This window comes from Diadema antillarum, unplaced genomic scaffold, assembly GCF_040938485.1.
Source record: "Diadema antillarum isolate AM-2024a unplaced genomic scaffold, OU_Dant_1.0 seq00000503_RagTag, whole genome shotgun sequence".
Lineage (NCBI taxonomy): Eukaryota > Metazoa > Echinodermata > Echinoidea > Diadematoida > Diadematidae > Diadema > Diadema antillarum.
In genome coordinates, this window is record NW_027271460.1 from 582,550 (window position 1) to 605,821 (window position 23,272).

The 23,272-nt window shown below is 40.0% G+C and overlaps 1 protein-coding gene across 1 annotated transcript in view; it reads right to left on the reverse strand.

Moving 5' to 3' along the window:
* The window catches only part of LOC139733904 (sodium-coupled monocarboxylate transporter 1-like), a 44,700-nt gene extending 24,045 nt beyond the window's left edge, over positions 1 to 20,655 (reverse strand). The window contains exons 1-7 of the mRNA XM_071644714.1: positions 20,305 to 20,655; positions 19,475 to 19,540; positions 18,963 to 19,014; positions 17,969 to 18,036; positions 15,973 to 16,127; positions 14,426 to 14,563; positions 13,741 to 13,870 (exon numbers count right to left, since the gene is read on the reverse strand). Of these exons, the coding sequence (XP_071500815.1) occupies positions 13,741 to 13,870; positions 14,426 to 14,563; positions 15,973 to 16,127; positions 17,969 to 18,036; positions 18,963 to 19,014; positions 19,475 to 19,540; positions 20,305 to 20,655 (960 nt within the window). The remainder of the gene's footprint in view (positions 1 to 13,740; positions 13,871 to 14,425; positions 14,564 to 15,972; positions 16,128 to 17,968; positions 18,037 to 18,962; positions 19,015 to 19,474; positions 19,541 to 20,304) is intronic.
* Between the last annotated feature and the right edge of the window lie 2,617 nt (positions 20,656 to 23,272).

Here is a 23,272-nt window from a genome sequence, read left to right on the forward strand (position 1 = left end):
AATATTTCTGATAGGTGAGTGATGGATTTTAGGATAAACATGGCCCTACTTAATAACCTGTCCTACTCCTAACATATAACCTCAAACGAGAGTCTAATGGCCAAGTGCCAATCTAGTCCTATAATAGATCTATATAGTCATATTCTATTCCTAGGTAGCCATCGACCCTCTCAGTACATATATATATGGCCGTCTATCCGTAAAGCATTAAGGCATGGTTACTAACTCGATTATACTTTATTATCAAGATATGAAATTACACTTTCATAACAATATCTATGATATTGGGAATAACATAACATAATTAGACAATCTTTCATAAAGTTCAAAGTAAGTTCCATCATTAATACTTTGACTTTTTAAGTCATATATGTATTTTCTAAAATCTAGAGTGCTTTTTATGAATATTCATGAGCTATGTAAAAATTTGTACCACAGGAGTACCACAGGAGTACCACAGGAGTACCACAGAAGTCCTTATGAAATTTCTCATGCTTTACATCAGCACTTTCACTAAATAGGTAATACTGTAGGAGTATAGGACAGGATAAGTAATGGCAAATCAATTGTTATGATTCACAGCATAACTCATCTATCAATTAATTGAGGAATATTAATATGTGCTTTTTTGTTTGTATTTTTGTTATAAATTTCAGTTGATTCTGCCTTACAATTATCCTGTGTGGTACTCCTGTGTGGTACTGCTGTTTGATATTCTCCTGATGTGATAGTCCTCTGGTATAAAATGTTAAGAAAAAAAAAAGAATACCCTTTAGCATTTTTCTGTGGTACTTACGAATTTAATTTGCTGTGTGGTATTTCTGTGTGGAATAGCACCATATTATGATTTTCCTGTGGGATTTTGGACAGTTCCTGTGGTACTCTCCTGTGGTATACATCGAAAATTACCACAGGAACTCCTGTCGTACTGTCCTGTGGTACGTCCCAAAATTCCACAGGACAATTCGTGTGGTACTGTCCTGTGGTACGTCCCAAAATACCACAGGACAAGTCATGTGGTACTGTCCTGTGGTACTATCCTGTGGTACTTTCCTGTGGTATTGTCCTGCGGTACTGCCCTGTGGCACTGCCCTGTGGTACTGTCATGTGGTACGTCCCAAAATACCACAGGACAAGTCGTGTGGTACATGTCCTGTGGTACTATCCTGTGGTACTGTTCTGTGGTATGTCCCAAAATACCACAGGACAAGTCGTGTGGTACTGTACTGTGGTACTATCCTGTGGTACTGTCCTGTGGTACTGCCCTGTGGTACATCCCAAAATACCACAGGACAAGTCGTGTGGTACTGTCCTGTGGTACTATCCTGTGGTACTTTCCTGTGGTACTGTCCTGTGGTACTGCCCTGTGGTATTGTCCTGTGGTACTGTCCTGTGGTACTGTCCTGTGGTACGTCCCAAAATACCACAGGACAAGTCGTGAGGTACTGTCCTGTGGTAATATCCTGTGGTACTGTCCTGTGGTACTGTCCTGTGGTATGTCTCAAAATACCACAGGACAATTCCTGTGGTACTGTCCTGTGGTATGTCCGAAAATACCACAGGACAAGTCGTGTGGTACTGCCCTGTGGTACGTCCCAAAATACCACAGGACGAGTCGTGTGGTACTGTCCTGTGGTACTATCCTGTGGTACTGTCCTGTGGTACTGCCCTGTGGTACGTCCCAAAATACCACAGGACAAGTCGTGTGGTACTGTCCTGTGGTACTATCCTGTGGTACTTTCCTGTGGTACTGTCCTGTGGTACTGCCCTGTGGTACTGCCCTGTGGTACTGTCCTGTGGTACGTCCCAAAATACCACAGGACAAGTCGTGAGGTACTGTCCTGTGGTACTATCCTGTGGTACTGTCCTGTGGTACGTCCCAAAATACCACAGGACAATTCCTGTGGTACTGTCCTGTGGTACTATCCTGTGGTAATTTCCTGTGGTACTGTCCTGTGGAACTGCCCTGTGGTACTGTCCTGTGGTACGTCCTAAAATACCACAGAACAAGTCGTGTGGTACTGTCCTGTGGTAATATCCTGTGGTACTTTCCTGTTGTACTCTCCTGTGGTACGTCCCAAAATACCACAGGACAATTCATGTGGTACTGTCCTGTGGTACTGTTGTGTGGTATACATCCCAAAATACCACAGGACAATGTGTGTGTATACTGTCTTGTGGTCCTGTGGAACTTTCCTGTGGTAATGTTCTGTGGTACTGCCCGTGTGGTACATCCCAGAGTACCACACGATCCTGTGACACAGTACCACACAGTTCCTGTGTTAACATATATTTGTGTGGTACATTGTGTGGTACCAACCAGTACCACAGGGAGTACCACATGAGCTTGTAAAACAGTACCACACAGTTCCTGTGGTAACATTTATTTATGGGGTACATTGTGTGGTACTGACAAGTACTACAGGGAGTACCCTACAAGCCTGTGGTACAGTACCACACAGTTCCTGTGGTAACATTACAAGTGTGTGGTACATTGTGTGGTACCGACAAGTACCACAGGGAGTACCACAGGACTTTTTTGTTAGGGAAATGTTCATTATAAACATTTTTCTCACAAGTTTGAGTGAATTTGCACAATGTGCTTCGTTTGGCATGGAAATCTTGACAGACTGAGAAGAAAGCTCCTAATCTTTGCATAGAAACTTATTCGAAAGTGACAAAAGTGCCAAAACTTGGTTCCAAACCACCTACCTACACGAAACAAATAGAACTCTACTAAGGTGGTATATTATTACTACAGGCATTAAGTTTACGTGTGGTGCATAGACTATATTGTGCGTTAAAAACACCACAATCTGTTTTCTGTCTTTATCTTCATTTTCTATAGGGGTTCTAGGCCTTTCTTTTTTCTACTGGAAGCTTACGTAGACCTTAATTCATCGAGCATCATTGATGGCAATGATGCTCAGTAAAGAATGAATTGCTCCAGCAAAAGTAGCAGAACTTAACTTGCATTTTAGTATTGGATTTTAGGGGGTTCGTTATGTTTACAGTAATTGTACGGTTGGACCTACTACTCATCGACCGCCTAATGTTTATTTGCTTGATAAGAATATTTAACACTGAAATTCATGCAAAAAACTTGACCTACGTGATTGAGAAAATCCAGAGCTATATAGGCTATCAAATGCCTTTGTTCCCTTTTCAATTCGAAGTTTCAGTGCAAAAATATCGCCGTCGAACTTGCGAGGCTCCCCGCGGTAACGCTCCTTATTGAGATCGACCGCTGTTTTTGCATTGACAATGCACGCAAACCGAGTTGTATTGAACACCGTGTTGTACGAAGCTTTTTAGAAACTTCCATAGACATTACATTATGATTCAGTGAAAATATTCATTCAAAATTTTGCCCTTGATTAAAACCATTAACTTTGTTAATGAACGGTGAATTTTCGCGTTTTCCCACACCATCCTCATCAACAGTCAAAGCCAATCCATTTTTATGTGCTTTGCGTGCAGTGAAGTGCGTACTATGCGTTCAGTGCGCCAATTAATACACGGTCGGTTTATTACAAGAGGGTGGTCGTAGGGCTATCATACAGCCGACCATGGCATAAGTTCTAAATTATGAGGTAGGAAATGATCGAGACAGGTCATTGTGTAATTGAACTTAGTTAGCACGGTATTAGCAGTCTAAAATATAGGCCCTAGCCCTTGACTAGGCCCTAGCATTACCTAGCTAGGCCCTAACCGTCACGTTAGACCCTATGCCTATTAAACTAACTTGAATGTTAGATTTCTACATCATCGAACTCGGACACTGCGCCTATAATTGTGCATGATGAGATACGGTGCCTGTTACAACTTAGAATACTGTACAACGAATAGGCTACTGTACTGTGTCAACAATGGGAATATTCCGTACGCTGATTTAGATGATTAGTTTCTGTAAAAGAAATTCGTATTTTATCTGAAGTTTTGAAAATGTATGTAAGGATTGAATTATGCAAGTGTTTATACAAGCACGAGTTGGTTGAAAAACATAATGTACGTACCGGTACAGACGACCTAACTTAAACAACCCACAGTTTGTTAGATCTACATTACATGCATGAAGGCGAGGCGTAGCGCAGCCCGGCCAAGAACCCAAAGCGTGAGCCGTGACTAGCTTCATACATCATGCAAATTACAGATGGGCATGAAGCGATATATAACTATCAGTTAAATAAATAAATACCTTGGAATGACTGGCAAAGTTCTTCTATAGCTAGACCCCATTTGCTGAGAATGTTCGTGACTCCATGATATAGCTGCATTGCAGTCATCGTCACCGCCGTCCATCATGAGGAATAGCCGCGCTATGCGCTACTGTATACTGTAGCTATACGTACATAAACGTGTGATGTATGTGTGTGTGTGAGGAGCGGTGGCCGCCGCGCCCGGCGGCGATCGATTGCGACGAAAAGGATACATGCAGGCCCGCTGATTGGTTCATGACTATCACATGACTTTTGCCCATCAATTTCTAAACAACGTTGTTTAATTGTTTGGACAATCATTCCGAATTGTTTTTAAACAACCGCTGTTTAAGGCAATCAAGCTCCAATTTTCTATATTTAAACAACATTGTTTAGAATTTTAAACAACAATATTTTAAACAACGAAATTTTACACAGCGTTCTAACAGTGTTTGGACTGTAAAATGTCAAAATTTTCAAGCTCGCTCGCATTTAATCTTTATGCAGTTCCCCTGATGTTACTGCCAGTATAATCTGTCTGCAGTTGCGCCCGGTGCGCCCCCCTCCTCCTTAATTTCCAAAGCGAAAAAATATAGCTACAAACATAGCTACGTATAGCTATAGCTACAGTTTTTCTACTGTAAAATGTCAAAATTTTCAAGCTCGCTCTCTTCGCTCGCTCGTATTGAATCGTTATGCAATTCACCTGATGTTGCTGCCAGTAATTGCCAGCAGTTGCGCCCGGTGGCATGCGCTCCACCCCCCCCCCCCTTTATTTTCCAAAGCGAAAAAATATGGCTAAGAACGGCAGTTTTTGGACTGTAAAATGTACAATTTTCAAGCTCGCTCGCATTTAATCGTTATGCAATTCAACTGATGTTGCTGCCAGTAATTGCCAGCAGTTCCGCCCGGTGCGCCCCCTCCCTTAATTTCCAAAGCGAAAAAATATGGCTAAGAACGGCAGTTTTTGGACTGTAAAATGCAAAATTTTTAAGCTCGCTCTCTTCCCTCGCTCGCATTTAATCGTTATGCAATTCACCTGATGTTGCTGCCAGTAATTGCCAGTAGTTCCGCCCGGTGCGCCCCCCTCCCTTGATTTCCAAAGCGAAAAAATATGGCTAAGAACGGCAGCTTTTGGATTGTAAAATGTAAAATTTTCAAGCTCCCTCGCTCCGCTCGCTCGCATGTAATTGTTATGCTCTCCTGATATTGCTGCAAGTAATTGCTAGGAGTTGCGCCCGATGCGCCCCCTGTTGCAACACGGATTGTCGCCCCTACACGGATTGTCGCCCCCTACACGGATTGTCGCCTGGCGACAATCCGTGTAGGGGGCTGGCGGCACGGATTGTCGCCCGCCCTCGAAGCACATTTTCCTGGGTAATATCGTTCTGGACATAATCATTGAAATACTAACACAAAACTTACATGGCTACATCCACGCAAACATGCCATGTAAAAAGTCATGGTGAGGTTTCAAGGAAGTGTGTATGTGCGCGTGCACATGATAATTTAGTGTCCGTTTGTGCGTGTGCGTGTGTGTGTGTGTGTGTGTGTGTGTGATGGAAGAATGTGTTTATTATGTCAGTTTTTTGCGTATGTGTTTTTTAGCTGCGCGTGGGGAGGGTACCTAGTAAGCTGTTGCTGGCATAAACATTGATATTGATTTTATCAGCAGCTTTGAATTTGATGAGTTTGTTTGGCAGATTTGTATATGAATTCGGAGTGGAGCTTGCGTGCGGGCGGATGCTGCTTCTCTGCATACGGTCCATTATGTCTTATTTATCAACATTGGGAAATCGTTTCATTAGGAAGGATGTGGTATCGGTTCGGGCGTGCGTCGGTATGTGGGAAGGGGGTTACATTTCGTTATTGCAAAAGTTTGTTATTCTGAAGGCTCATTCGTCCGAAGGGTCATTATTCCGAAGGTTCGTTATTCCGAATTTCATTTTTGGATCAACGAACCACTAGGTATAGGGAATTGTGTGTTTCGGATAAATGAAGCCTCGGAAAAAACGAAACTTCGGAATAACGAACCTTCGTGTGTGTGTGTGTGTATGTGTGTGTGTGTACGTGTGTGTGTGTGTATGTATGTATTTGGGTCGGTGAATGTGGGTGTGGGATGATTTAGGTTTTGTTTAATCAGGGGTTGGTGGGTTGGGGATTGGATTTGAAGAAGGATAGTTATAAATGGTATGACGGATGTTGGTAGGATTTAATATTTAGGATAGATGTAGGCACTAGATTTGTTTCGGTTTGGGAGGGGAGGGGGTGGTGGGTTTTTTTATGACTGATTTCATTCTAGATTTGTGTAATGTATTTGTGTGTTTTTTTAATGTACATATGCCCTTTTAAGTAAGAAGGTGTTACATGATCCAAACCAATATATTCAAGGAATATAGGTTTGGTAGGGCCCTATACATGTCAACACTTTCTCGTGAAGAAATTATTAGTAGGGTTGGTCTATAATCGAGTTATCTATGTTGAAGTGAGATTATTTGTGGTATAAATTGACAAATGGATTTGTTTGTGTTTCGAATTGCCATTTGTAACTTTTTTTTTGTTCATGTTGCACCCAGAATGGGTCGATTTATGAATGATTTGAATGAAGTCAATAAATATCAAGGAAAAAAGTGTTGAGTTGGTTTGTTTGCATTATGAGGTTTGTTTGAGTGTTTGTTGGTGTTTGTTTGTATTACGTATGTATTAGCGGTGTGCAATGGCAGTTCGTTTGTGCTAAAATCAAGTAACGATTGACAAATTTTTTACGGCGTGTGGAAATTATTCGCTCATGCATAAAGCATGCCAAACCTATTCTGGGACAAAGAATAGTGGTATGGACGTTCTAGTTTATAAGACTGATGGAAGAAAATGACTGCAGGGAAAAATGAACAAAGACAAATAACATTTGGGGAGGGTACCTCCCTCGTATGTATTTTCTCTCGGTCTCTCTCTCGCCTAGCCCATGTAGCCCGCCTCACCGCTGATATTTGGTTGACACACCCATACTATTTTTAGATCAACGCTGGTGTGAATTCTTTAAACACGTGCTAATACAATCTGAAGGCGTTTGTATTGCCACAGTAGCGCCACTATATTCCACATACACACGTAAACATACAGGCACACGTATACACACAGACAAACAAACCACTACCACCATAGGCGTACCCAGGATTTTTTAGAGGGGGGTGTTCAGTGGCGTACCGTGGGTCAAGACATTGGGGGGGGGGGGGGCGCACCTCATGGCCGGAAGCAACATCAGAATTGCATAATTGTACAATTAAATGCGAGCGAGCGGAGCGAGCGAGCTTGAAAACTTTGATATTTTACAGTCCCCAAACTGCCGTTTGTAGCTATGTATAATAATATATGTATATATATATATATATATATATATATATTTGCTTTGGAAATTAAGGGGGTTGCACCGGGTGCAACTGCTGGCAGTTGCTGGCAGTAACATCAGGAGAATGGCATAACGATTAAATGCGAGCGAGCGAAGCGAGCGAGCTTGAAAATTTTGACATTTTAAGTCCCCAAACTGCCGTTGGCAGCTATATTTTTTTGCTTTAGAAATTAAGGGGAGGGGGCGCACTGGGCGCAACTGCTGGTAATTACTGACAGTAACATCAGGAGAATTGCATATGCGAGCGAGCGAAGCGAGCGAGCTTGAAAATTTTGACATTTTACAGTCCCAAAACTGCCGTTTGTAGCTATATTTTTTCGCCTTAGAAATTAAGGGGAGGGGGCGCACCGGGCGCAACTGCTGGCAATTACTGACAGCAACATCAGGAGAATTGCATAACGATAAAATGCGAGCGAGCGAAGCGAGCGAGCTTAAAAATTTTGACATTTTACAGTCCCAAAACTGCCCTTTGTAGCTATATTTTTTCGCTTTGGAAATTAAGGGGAGGGGGCGCACCGGGCGCAACTGCTGGCAATTGCTGACAGCAACATCAGGAGAATTGCATAACGATTAAATGCGAGCGAACGAAGCGAGCGAGCTTGAAAATTTTGACATTTTACAGTCCTCAAACTGCCGTTTGTAGCTATATTTTTTCGCTTTAGAAATTAATGGGAGGGGCGCACCGGGCGCAACTGCTGGCAATTACTGACAGCAACATCAGGAGAATTGCATAACGATTAAATGCGACCGAGCGAAGCAAGCGAGCTTGAAAATTTTAATATTTTACAGTCCCAAAACTGCCGTTTGTAGCTATGTATAATAATATATGTATATATATTTGCTTTGGACATTAAGGGGGTTGCACCGGGTTCAACTGCTGGCAGTTGCTGGCAGTAACATCAGGAGAATGGCATAACGATTAAATGCGAGCGAGCGAAGCGAGCGAGCTTGAAAATTTTGACATTTTAAGTCCCCAAACTGCCGTTGGCAGCTATATTTTTTCGCTTTAGAAATTAAGGGGAGGGGGCGCACCGTGCGCAACTGCTGGTAATTACTGACAGCAACATCACGAGAATTGCATAACGATTAAATGCGAGCGAGCGAAGCGAGCGAGCTTAAAAATTTTGACATTTTACAGTCCCAAAACTGCCCTTTGTAGCTATATTTTTTCGCCTTAGAAATTAAGGGGAGGGGGCGCACCGGGCGCAATTGCTGGCAATTTGACAGCAACATCAGGAGAATTGCATAACGATAAAATGCGAGCGAGCAAAGCGAGCGAGCTTGAAAATTTTGACATTTTACATTCCCAAAACTGCCGTTTGTAGCTATATTTTTTCGCTTTGGAAATTAAGGGGAGGGGGCGCACCGGGCGCAACTGCTGGCAATTACTGACAGCAACATCATGAGAATTGCATAACGATTAAATGCGAGCGAGCGAAGCGAGCGAGCTTGAAAATTTTGACATTTTTACAGTCCCCAAACTGCCGTTTGTAGCTATATTTTTTCGCTTTGGAAATTCGGGGGGGGGGGGGGGGGGGCGGGGGCGCACCGGGCGCAACTGCTGGCAATTACTGGCAGTAACATCAGGAGAATGGAATATAACGGTTAAATGCGAGCGAGGGAAGCGAGCGAGCTTTAAAATTTTGACATTTTACCGTCCAAAAACTGTCGTTTGTGGCTACATGTATATATATATTTTTTCGCATTGGAGGGAGGGGGCGCCCGGTGCGCCCCCTGGATCCGCCACTGGTCGTCAAGGGTGTCGGTTTATGTTCATGATTGGGGGAGGTATGACCAGCGAGCTTGAAAATTTTGACATTTTACAGTCCCCAAACTGCCGTTTGTAGCTATGTATAATATATATATATATATATATATATATATATATATATATTTGCTTTGGAAATTAAGGGGGTTGCACCGGGTGCAACTGCTGGCAGTTGCTGGCAGTAACATCAGGAGAATGGCATAACGATTAAATGCGAGCGAGCGAAGCGAGCGAGCTTGAAAATTTTGACATTTTAAGTCCCCAAACTGCCGTTGGCAGCTATATTTTTTCGCTTTAGAAATTAAGGGGAGGGGGCGCACCGGGTGCAACTGCTGGCAGTTGCTGGCAGTAACATCAGGAGAATGGCATAACGATTAAATGCGAGCGAAAGTCCACTTGATATGATTTTTCGAGCACTTAAAAGGTTTTTTTTTTTTTTTGAGGGTGATATAAAATCTGATAAATTTAAGAGGGGTCTTTTGAGGGTGATTTAAATGTATAAATAGGCAACCCTAAATTTTGATATATTTTGGCGAGCGAGCGCAGCAAGCGAGCCGAAAATTTTTATATTTCAGCTTTATACATAACATGGAATTCTTGTCATTTTCGGTTATTAAATCTTCAAATTACAATTCTAATCATAGTGACGGCCTTATAGATAACGATTTGTTCCAACAGTGTCCAACCCCACCCCGGTAGGGACTTAAAAAAAGTCCACATGATGTGCTTTTTCAAGTACTTATAGAAGGGGTCTTTTTGAGGGTGTTTTAAATGTAATAGATATTGAAGAATTTTGGCGAGCGAGTGCAGCGAGCGAGCCGAAAATTTTTGTATTTCAGCTTACAAAACATGGAATTCTTGTCATTTTTGGTTATTAAATCTTCGAATGACAATTCTAATCAAGATATAGTGACGGTCTTATAGATAACGATTTATACCAACAGTGTTCAACCCCAATCCCATCCCGGTAGGGACTTTAAAAAAGTCCACTTGATGTGCTTTTTCGAGCACTTAAAAGGTTTTTTTTTTTAGGGTGATATAAAATCTGATAAATTTTGATAAATTTTGGCGAGCGAGCGCAGCGAGCGAGCCGACAATTTTTGTATTTCACCTTACAAAACATGGAATTCTTGTCATTTTTTTGGTTATTAAATCTTACAATTCTAATCAAGATGGGATAGTGACGGCTTCATAGATAACGATTTATGCCAACAAACTAAGGACTTGGAAAAATACTCTAAATTACTACGAGTGAGTGACCCGAAATTTTTATATTTCCACGTCATCATTACGTTTTGTTCTTCTTCTTTTTTTTGGATAAATTTTGGCGAGCGGGCGCAGCGAGCGAGCCGAAAATTTGTATATTTCAGCGTTACAAAACATGGAATTCATGTTTTGTTTTTATCTTGTTTGATTTGGTTTTCTGTTTGCGCGTCAGCTTCGCGCGCGGTGCAGTAACGTAGTATTAACACGTACTGTACACGAGTTCTTTAGTGCGTATGATATTATGTAACTCCATAATGTATCATCATCCACACAAACATTAAAACAAGGAAGAGAGAGAGAAAAAAATGGACGCAAAAGAAAGGAAATGCGGAATTCAAAACGGAAATAAAAGCGGTAAAGACAGCTTTTGTTTCATTTGTCAACATCTAAGCATTGCTGAAGAGGGGTGTTGAATAGCTCAAACACCTCCCTCTTGCCCAAGGGGGGTGTTTGAACACCTTAAACACCCCCCTTTTGGCAAAGGGGGGTGTTTGAACACCCAAAACACCCCCCCTCGGTACGCCCTTGACTACCACTATGTAACCACCACACATGCACAGTTTCTACATATTGTATTATTATACTCCAAACACACACACATACACACACACACACACACACACACACACAACAAATCATACACATCACATATCATGCAGCTCACAATACACACACACACACACACACACACGCATAACTTACCAGTCATACCCATCCCACCAAAGCTTAACACCGGAGGAACCACCCCGAGCCCGGGGCGACAATCCGTGACGGGGCGACGATCCGTGTCGCAACAAATTTTTTGCCAACACGGATTGTCGCCTTCGAGGTCAAAAACTGGGAACTGCACAAGCGTCACGGATTGTCGCCAGGCGACAATCCGTGTAGGGGGCGACAATCCGTGCCGCCAGCGCCCGTCACGGATTGTCGCCCCGAGCAGGAGGCGACAATCCGTGTAGGGGCGACAATCCGTGTCGCAACACCCCCCTTAAATTCCAAAGCGAAAAAAAAATATAGCATATAGCTCGCTCGCAATTAATTGTTATGCATTTCTCCTGGTGTTGCTGCCAGTAATTGCCGGCAGTTGCGCCCGGTCCGCCCTCCCCCTTTATTTCCAAAGCGAAAAAATATAGCTCCAAATGGTAGTTTTTTTACTGTAAAATGTCAAAATTTTCAAGCTCGCTCTCTTCGCTTACTCGCATTTAATCGTTATGCCATTCACCTGATGTTGCTGCCAGTAATTGCCAGCAGTTGCGCCCGGTGCGCCCCCCTCCCTTGATTTCCAAAGCGAAAAAATATGGCTAAGAACGGCAGCTTTTGGACTGTAAAATGTAAAATTTTCAAGCTCCCTCGCTCCGCTCGCTCGCATGTAATTGTTATGCTCTCCTGATATTGCTGCAAGTAATTGCTAGGAGTTGCGCCCGATGCGCAACCCTTAAATTCCAAATCGAAAAAAAAAAATATAGCATATAGCTCGCTCGCAATTAATTGTTATGCATTTCTCCTGGTGTTGCTGCCAGTAATTGCCGGCAGTTGCGCCCGGTGCGCCCTCCCCCTTTATTTCCAAAGCGAAGAAATATGGCTAAGAACGGCAGTTTTTGGACTGTAAAATGCAAAATTTTTAAGCTCGCTCTCTTCGCTCGCTCGCATTTAATCGTTATGCAATTCACCTGATGTTGCTGCCAGTAATTGCCAGTAGTTCCGCCCGGTGCGCCCCCCTCCCTTGATTTCCAAAGCGAAAAAATATGGCTAAGAACGGCAGCTTTTGGACTGTAAAATGTAAAATTTTCAAGCTCCCTCGCTCCGCTCGCTCGCATGTAATTGTTATGTTCTCCTGATATTGCTGCAAGTAATTGCTAGGAGTTGCGCCCGATGCGCCCCCCTTAAATTCCAAAGCGAAAACAAAATATAGCATATAGCTCGCTCGCAATTAATTGTTATGCATTTCTCCTGGTGTTGCTGCCAGTAATTGCCGGCAGTTGCGCCCGGTGCGCCCTCCCCCTTTATTTCCAAAGCGAAAAAATATAGCTCCAAATGGTAGTTTTTTTACTGTAAAATGTCAAAATTTTCAAGCTCGCTCTCTTCGCTTACTCGCATTTAATCGTTATGCCATTCACCTGATGTTGCTGCCAGTAATTGCCAGCAGTTGCGCCCGGTGCGCCCCCCCCCCCCCCCTTAATTTCCAAAGCAAAAAAATATGGCTACAAACGACAGTTTTTGGACTGTAAAATGTCAAAATTTTAAAGCTCGCTCGCATGTAATCGTTAAGCCATTCTCCCGATATTGCTGCGAGTAATTTGTCGTTTCACACCGTCATTCCATAATCCATTTATAGGGGGACAACCCCCTCCCACAACTTCCCCCCTTGCTCGTTCCGCTTGTTCGGGCTCGGTCGCGTTCATGACATCAGTGTAAGAATTATTACTAGAAGTTTATTTGAATTATACCATTTATAGGCAAATTGTTCAATAACAATTTACTTCAAAATGTACTGCTACCTTAAACAAGTGGGACCGTTTCAAGTCGATAAAAACACGCAAAAAGCCTGCATCAAATTGCACCGTTTACAACATCAAAATGCAAAAAGTTCTCACCGTGGGAGGGGGGGGGGGGACAACGGCCACCTCCACACCCTCCCCCCCCCCCTGCTCGCTCCCTCGCATACTAACACCCCCCCCCCCCCCCCAGATGAAGCTACGCCGGTGCCCTTTCCCCGCTTGGTTTCCCTCAACAACAGTAAAAGTCTAGGGATTGAGAGCTTCCTATATTCCAAATGTCTGTCAAAAAAAAAATCTCGTTACATTGGGGTCAAAACGCACCCCCCCTTGAAAAAAAGCTGGTGACGCCCCTGTAGAGGGAGACAAACTGAAGAAAATTCACCCCCTATAGTATAGCATAGCGTAGTATAGTATAGTATAGTATAGTATAATATAGTATAGCATAGTATAGTATAGTATAGTATAGTATAGCATAGTACAGTATAGTAAAGTATTTATTTTCAGTAAAACAATAGCAAAGGAAAAAATGGATTGCTGACATTTTCCTTTTTCAGCACGATTAATACTAAGTGGAGGTAGGGGCACCGAATTGACTCAACTTACCTGGTCCTTGCTTTTGACGTAACCCATGGTGAACGGATCGCAGTCCACATAGTAAGTGTACATGACCACCCCAGAAAAGACACACAGTGATACTATGATCATCTTACCCACTGTTGCCAGGACGATCGCCCTAGTCAGAGAAACATTCACAGAGAAACACGCAATGCTTGGAGTTGAATATCTAACGAAATTAGACTCCATTGAGGCAATTTTTACATCATTAATGTTGATAAGACATTTGCATAATGGTACTGAGAAGGTAAGCTCATAATTGTATCAATTGAAAATACCAAATTAGTTTTTGGAGAAAAAAAAAATGTTAGTGACTGACCACGACGATACTACCTTAGTGGGGAAAGGGATAGAAAGCAAAGAAGAAATCAATCAAATTTCTTGGTCGTCTGAATATAATTGCATATTAGGGCATATATCATAAGAAAAGTTATGTTTATGAAAGCCTAGTAAGACTTTACCAAGAGAATGGTGTGTCACAGAAATAATTCTGACATACTTACAATTACATAATTCTATGTAAAACAAAAACAAAATGATAAAGCATAAAACTATTTAAGAACGAACGGGCGGTTTCGGGCGTTTCAGTTACACATGGGATAACTACCGTTTTTTTTCGCCTCCCATGGATGACCGCTGTAGACAGGTGATTAGTTTGAATCTATATACTCACATGACGGCTCTACGTTGCGACCCAGTGGATAGGATGCGTTGTACAATGGTTTGGTTGATGCCAAGCGTCAGATTTAGTGTTCCCATGCCAAATATCATTCCCCACGCCGTGTACCGCACTCGTGGGTCGAAGCTAAAACTTTGAGCATAAAACAACAAAAGTAACTTTGATGGTATGTCCGCATTCTGTTCACATTAGTGAACAAATGGCTATTAAAAGTTACGGAAATTTCACACTTCCCATCGAACTTTGCCAGTTTTGAATATCAGGTGTTTATGTTATCAGCTCATTAACTGGAAAAAGCGTAGTGTTGAACCTTTATGGTTTTCAAGAATGTTAAAAAAACCCACCAATTCCGCTCAATTTCAGTTATCTGCAACAGATAAAGTAAAATATGGTCAAACAGAATGGTACAAATCTCGTCTAAAAATAGGGTTCAGAATGTTAAGGTTGTACATTTGTTAATTAGATAGTGCATTAGTATTGTACCAGCTTATACAAATCAACTTTAAAAAAGTGATTGTGTCGTCATCAGCTAACATATCACCCGCTTGTTCATAAAAAAATAAAAATATGCCAATCTTGTCTTTGGTAGCGTTAGCAGTTAGATTCCTTACTCTTAAAGTTATTAACACTAGCTGACGAAATTTATAGGAAGAAGATAAATGCAGTTTCAAAGTTTCATAAAATATACAGTAGAAATTTGTGTATTTGGTCAAAGGAAGACTTTTTAAAACTATGATGTCATCATCTCATTTAGATATAACTGCTTCATGAAAATATGTGAAACCTAAGTAATTTTCAGAAACAAACTCTTTCTCCAGGTACAATGTTCTCTCTTTTCTCGACTCTAGTAACGATCTTTCAAACATTTCCGTATACTGTTAATATTTTGCAAAATTCTACATTTCCTTTGTTATAGATTGTGATGTAATTCATGCATTCAGTTTCTATTGAAAAAAAAAATGAATAGAATGAATGAATCTTCATCCCATTGTTGAGTTTTTCAATAAGTGGTCTTGTTCATACCTTGGTATAGGCTCGTTTCTTCTGGATTTATGATCTAGTTTTGATCAGCCCTAGTTTCATCAGCCCACATGATGATGTATTTGAAATATGTTTATTGCAACTTGGTCAAATGATTAAGTTATGAGTACTGCATTTGTTGACCACATATTCCATATTTTCCCTTTAAAAAAATATACTGTAAATGATGGCACACACAATCTACAAACCTTGCTTTAGGTTCTATTAGTCCTCCATCTCCCCCCCCCCCCCCAAAAAAAGAAAAAAAGAGAACACCCTCAAATATTTCACTTCTTTGATTCTCGTTAAATGAGGTACAGTGTACCCTACATTTTGATATTATTTATGCTGGCATCTTTTCCCATTTACTCACATTGTAAGCATGGGATATTGGTTTATGTTAGAGATGGAGAAAAAAAATAAACCTGAACTTGAATGAAACATCTACTGGTCTGTTCTTACAGCCAACTCTACCGTGGTGCATAAAAGTGCAGCTGTAACTCTTTGACTGGACTGCCTACTTGTTGAAGACGAGTCGCCGACCCTCTAGGCCGATCCGCCACACCTCATCGGCACCACCGACCTCTATGGTTCCTTTAATGATGACGGCTACGACACCGATGACGATGATCAAAGCCTGAAGTGTGTCAGTCCACAAGACTGCCTTAATTCCACCCTATCGGCATGAAACAACCAATCCAGGCAGGGAAGAAAAATAATGATTTTGACTTTATAATAACAAAAAATGCAATGATATACTCCAACTCATGAATGAAGTAAATCTGCATCTCGAATTACATTTTAGCAAAGTGTTTGGTTTGTTGCTGCACTGAAAAAAAAAGGAGAGAGAAAAATCAAACAATGATTTTACATTTAAAAAAATGTAACACTCACTAATCTTCAGCCGGAAAATAAGGCCATTTCCACATGCTGATATTTCTAACAATCAGACTTATTCTGACCATGTTCATTCTTTCGGTTGTTGAGACGATGACAGAATTTGTTCTAAAAAAAGAAATTGCCAGTGATTCAGTAATAACAGCTAAACAATATAAATCAAGAAGGCAGGGTATTCAAATTAATAATGATATCAAATAATTACGTTGAAGTAATGAACTCTTATGGCAAGAAGCTTTTTTTAATGTCATTACAATCATAATCTTTTCAGAGCAGTCTAGCTAAAAGACAAGATCAGTGAAAATGCCATTGGCCAAAGGCCAGTGTTCGTCACCGAAAACTGAACAGGAGCTCATGAAGTAGCGTCTTTGGTAGCCTGATAACGTATAAAAACAGTGTAAACCATGTCACCGGGTTCATGAACACGTACAAGTGGGCGATGGGTAAATATTATTTTTGGCACAAATTTTACAAGTATAAGGATGTGTGTGTGTGTGTGTGTGTGTGTGTGTGTGTGTGTGTGTGTGTGTGTGTGTGTGTTAAGATTAATCTAATCTTGATGTGCATGATGAATGAAATAATTATCGGTTCAAGGTCCTTAAACCACGTTTCAATAAATGAACTGTGAGTAAACATAGATAGCACCACCGACTTTTGGATACGACATCAATCACAGGCTGAAATTTATACTGGCGTAATGAATAATGAGTCAATTTGTCTATTAATGCTGGTGTGTGTAATATTGGTTAAATATCACGTTATAATTTTGAACTATGAGTTTGAATACGATCAAAGATTTCAATGATTGAGGAGAAATCTTCTTTAAAAATTCGACTTCAACTGAAAATTCCAAAAGTGGTCTGCCTTCGTGTTAAGGTCACCTGCATATGTAGCTACTGTAATCTGAATTAATTTTACGATTTTATCATGATTGAATATAGCCATTTTTCCATTGTCATTGCTCACATCCAACCGTAAAAATTACGGATATTTTGTTGCTCACATCGTTCTATGTCTAACGGGAACCGTCGGAAAATGACACCATTGACAATGGTGGACCCTGGTTATTTGATCTTGACTGTCAGTAAAGTTTGAGTCAAGGGCCTCCATTAATAGATAAAATCACATCATATTATAAGACAATATTAATTTTAACTTACAGAGCTGTGAAACGTTATCTACGATGTCATCTCAACATGTAAATATCCAACAGAAAGGGGCTGTGATATACGATAGCACTCGAGGGGAATAAGATGCACTTGGGACACGTCAAGTTCATAAACTTCGTCTTCATGAACGTGCCCATGTCAATATTGGCTTTCCTGTTGGATCTACATGACACAGCATATCGTGACCTCTAAAATGATTTATATCTAATAATTTATGTCTTTAATCTGTACCTTTCTTGAAGGCACAAAGCTAATACCCAAGTCAATGCCTTAGGCGCTGCTGACGCGGCAATTACATGTACACACACAGACGCACACATTATACACAAATAGTTATTCCTACACAAACGCACACACGCACACATTTAATAGTAAACCGTGCATCTTATGAAGACGATGGACATGTGACACATGTGGATACATGATAGCAAAGTATACATTCCGTGCGTACCACCGCTGTGTAGAAGATGCACACCCCACCGGTAGAGATAACGCAGGCCCACAAATCCATTCCAGTCACTGCAGTAAACAAACCCATGTGAAATGTAATCACCGATATTACATATCTTTAACAGTAGCACGTAGGACCCGATCGATTGAGGTGACGTAACAATAACAACACATGATGGCTATTGTTCTAGTTGTAGTAATATAAAGTGTAGGGCCTACAACTTCGTAGCTAGCAGTGATTTCAGTTATTGTGACAGCGGTCTCCGGAAGAGCATCATTCTAGGAATTATAGTATAGGAAATAATAGCATTACGAGATGGAAAGGCACGTCTATCGTGATTGTGGTTTTAGGAGTATGGAATCTCTGAAGTGATTGGCAGAATGAAAGTATAGTTTGCAGTACTAGATCATACTATATATATATATATATATATATATATATATATATATATATATATATTGAAGAGTTTGTTTGCAAAAACCGATAAGTCCATTTTTAAAGATTTTGAAGTACCGTCTCTGTCATAAAGTACAAAATAATACCTTTAAAATGATATATTGGTCACTACATATAAAGGTATATTTTTGAAGTTATGGTCAAAAGAAGCACAAATTTTCTTATTATTCTCTTTATTTTTCCTGACCTTTAATGGCAAATATCTCCATTTGACAAATATGGACTTATCAGTTTTTGCAAACAAATATATGTATATATATATATATACATATATATATATATATATAATAATGATAATGATAATAAACATATTTCAAACATAGGACTATTCAACAACATCTGTGATTTCTGCTCTGGACTGAGTAAATACTGCCAGCGTCCAATTGGTAGACTAAACAGATTTTATTCCTACATGTTACAAGATATGATAGATTATACATAAGTATTAATCTTTATAAATGCTCATCTTATTTGGGAAAGCAATACGCCATAATATTATAATAGCTACACAGCAGAGCAACTCATACGATTTTCTTACCTGCATTTATGGCTAGGGCTGGTGTGTACATTGCTATACCCATGTAGATCAGCTAAGAATATAGAAAAATAACATATTATCGGGCGTCAATATGAATACTTCTTAAGACCTGTCTTCTGTTGGGAAGTTTTCATTGATCTTACGCCTATGAAAATGCTTCAAGTGAATATAACTTAAAATACATCTGTACAAGAAACATACGTGTATACCATACTTATAGGTTGCAATCTTAAACCACGCGTTTGGTGTATTACTGTATCACTTTACTGAGAAGTATACATATTATACTTTTGTTGAACATCACATAGAGCACGAGATCTTATAAAAGAGAAAGAACACGATTTCATTATCTTTGTGTCCCTCAATTGAAGAGTGACATCCAGTAACTTTTTACACGTATTTTCTTCGCTGTACGTCTTGATAATATCGTGGTAAGTTCATGAAAAAAAAAATAACTGGAAGTGAATGAAAAAAGAGCAAATTTGAGTTTCTGTCGATAAAATTGTGCTTACCGTTTGTATGGAGAAGATGGCTGTACCACATGATCGAACGGCTCGGTTGTATCGCAACTCGAGGTACTGTGATAAACAATGAAATACAAAGTAAACACAACAGACAAAAAAGACAACGCTTTATTACTAATTATCAACCAATCCGTAATTCTCCCTTAACACTCAAACACGCGCCTGTGGAAGGTAGACGTTACGCAAGTTATTTATATGCCTTTTGGTATCAGAAAAAGATTCAGCCTAAAAAGATTTCTATCACAACTATTTGGACATCAATTAACGAATTATGTTTGCATATTGGTCTTGTAGACTGCCTTTAAAAACTCACACCTGTCGACTCCCTGTGTAAAGATGATAGAATTCTATTTTTATTTTCCTCGTAATGCTTGATATATTAGTAAAGCATATAATATAAGACACGTTGACTAGAAAAAAAAAGTTTCGACCATTGATGATTTAGGGTTTCTGGGACGAACACTTTACTAGGGCTTTCTATAGCTCAGTTGATACAAATGTAGAGCACCGGATTAGCATCCGGAGGTCTCGGGTTCGAATCCCGATGGAATCCCATTTTCTTTGCTCATTCTTCCACTAATAGGAAAAAAAGTTGATACATTTCCCTCAATAAGTGAATGTAAAACATATGAACTGATATGTAGAATAAAAGATAGCCTGAAATTATTTCTGAATAACTTCTTTCTTTTCGTCTCTAAGTATGCACTGTTGTCAAATAAAGTGCAATACTTTCAAAGGCGACTGCGTCACAAAACTTGAGAAGAACTTGTCTTGTCTGATAAATAGAAAGAGAGGATGAAAGAAACAAAGTAACTTGCCTCATAAACACTCGTGATATTGAGCTTAAAGAAGAGTGGCATAAAAAGTCTAACGAGGAGCAGGTTAGGAAGGATGTAAGCTACCACACCCCAGAGAAACATCGTGTCGTACATGTAGATCTCTCCCGGTGTGCCGATCACAGAGATGGCTGAGATGAAGCTGACCATGATGGACATCGATACGGGAATGATGCCCATGTTTCGATTGCCCAGCAGAAATTCATTGGCCGTTTTCTGTCGGCCTCCGGACAGCGCCGAGTAGACGCCAATGGCTGCCGAAACCAAGAGCATCAGCGCGAAGACGACGTAGTCCCACGCGCCAAAATGGCGAACCACATTATGGTCCGTCATGGCAGTGCGATTTAAGTTCTGATCATATGCAGGAAACAGAGACAAGAGGCATTTTAAAGGGGAAGGCTAGTAACTGATCAGTGGGAATCAGTGGGAATGCTGGGGATGATTGTTCCAATCCTTATGGGATTCATTCAAGAGTTCATTGTATATCTATTGTTGTGTGAAAATGATTTGCTTCAGAACGGTCTCATATTCAAGTAATGTGCAGATTAATGCTCCGTCACTGACCAGGGACGCTAACCTGGAAGCATTAAACTGCACATTACTTGAATATGAGACCATTCTGAAGCAAATCATTTTAACACAACAATAGATATACAATGAACTCTTGAATAAATCCCATAAGGATTGGAACAATCATCTCCCAGCATTTCCACTGATTCCCACTGATCAGTTACTAGCCTTCCCCTTTAAGGCAAACAAACACAGACAGTAAGAACTAGAAGGCTTCAAAGTTTTCGACAGGTCATGTAACACTGCTATCTCAGAACGTCCTCGCTATATGCACCATGACTTCTACGACTGCCATTAGCTAATTTAGGTTAGATTGATAATGATAATAATAATAATAATAATAATAATAATACTAATACTAATACTAATACTAATACTAATAATAATGATGATGATGATAATAATAATAATAATAATAATAATAATGATAATAATAATAATAATAATAGTGGCTACTTGTGTAGCGCACAGGTCCACTTTTCAGTGCTCATGGCGCTTCAAAAATGAAAAGACATAATATATAATACATGCATATACATAATTGAGACAAAAGCTTTACCATTTTACTATACATGAAGTAATTCTGCTTATATGATATACTCAAACGACTAACGTCACCATCACTTAAACAATGCATCGCTACTGCTACTTCTACTACCACTACTACTACTACTACTCCTACTACTACTACTACTACTACAACTATTACTAATACTAATACTACTAATATTACTACTACTACTACTACTACTACTACTACAAGTACTACTACTAACACTCTACTACTACTACTACTACTACTACTACAAGTACTACTACTAACACTCTACTACTACTACTACTACTACTACAAGTACTACTACTAACACTCTACTACTACTACTACTACTACTACAAGTACTACTACTAACACTCTACTACTACTACTACTACTACAAGTACTACTACTAACACTCTACTACTACTACTACTACTACTACAAGTACTACTACTAACACTCTACTACTACTACTACTACTACTACTACTACTTCTACTACTACTACTACTACTACCACTACTGATACTACTACTATACAACTACTACTGATACTGCTATACTACTATAACTACTACTACTACTACTACAACTACTACTACTACAGGTACTACTACTAACACTCTACTACTACCACTACTACTACTACTACTACTACTACAAGTACTACTACTAACACTCTACTACTACTACCACTACTGATACTACTACTATACAACTACTACTGATACTGCTATACTACTATAACTACTACTACTACTACAACTACTACTGCTACTACTATATATCTCTCACTCCTGAATCTTTTACTCCTGTTGTACTTTCCAAACTTACTAACCTCAGTCTACTATTTTCCTCTGGCTTTTTATTCTATTTCAACTATTATCAAGATCTTGCTCTTAAAACACTATCATTGACCGATTGCTGCTGCCACTGCTGTTCATACCTACTAAAATAGAACACACTTCTTTCTCTATGCCTACATTGTGTCAAAAAAGAAGAAGAATATTTTGGTGCTTTGCTAGGTTGTGTTTTCTTTTATCCCTTTAGATTCATTTTAACGTGCTGATGAATACTAAGGTTCCTGTTTTCTTGCTGAAGAAATGATGTAAAATAGATAAACATATATAGCGTTTAAATTATGTCTCACAGACTACAAACTTTAGCATCGATGAAGGAGGTACTTACCAGAGACTGATAATAAGAACGATGCAAAATGTTCTTTCTGGCGTGGAGCGAGAAGTGCAGCTCACATGATAACGGAAAATAAAATGGAGTGGATGGTGTGTCTGTTCTTATTCGTTTTTCCGTTTTTGCTCGGAAATTTAATAGGGGACGGAGTTCGGATTTGCAATATCCAAACATCACTATCAGCATCTTCACGCGGTCGTTAAACATATAGCTTGTTGACACTAATGCTCTCATCGGAAGGGCGAGGAGGGGAGAAAGATCAGGTCAACATTTTCTTGGCCGTAAAGATTTTCAGATCACCACGCCATGGGTCTTCAACACAGAGTGTCAAGCCCCTCCCCCCCCCCCAAAAAAAAAATAAATAAATAAAGGTCATCATATTTGTGATGATTTGATTTCTTAGGTGTTGTGTTCTGCAGCGAATTTCTTATTAGTCATTTCTATATTCTCAGGTATTGCTGTTATTATGGTATTATCGTAAATATTGGCTGTTATCGTCATCATAATCATCATAATCATCAATGTCACATTGATGATGTCATAGTGATAATTGTCTTTGTAAATATTTCACTGATAATCTTTCAGTCTGAATCTCTCATTTACACACTTATAGGGTAAGCACCCAAACACTTGGATCTCAAGCATTTTAATA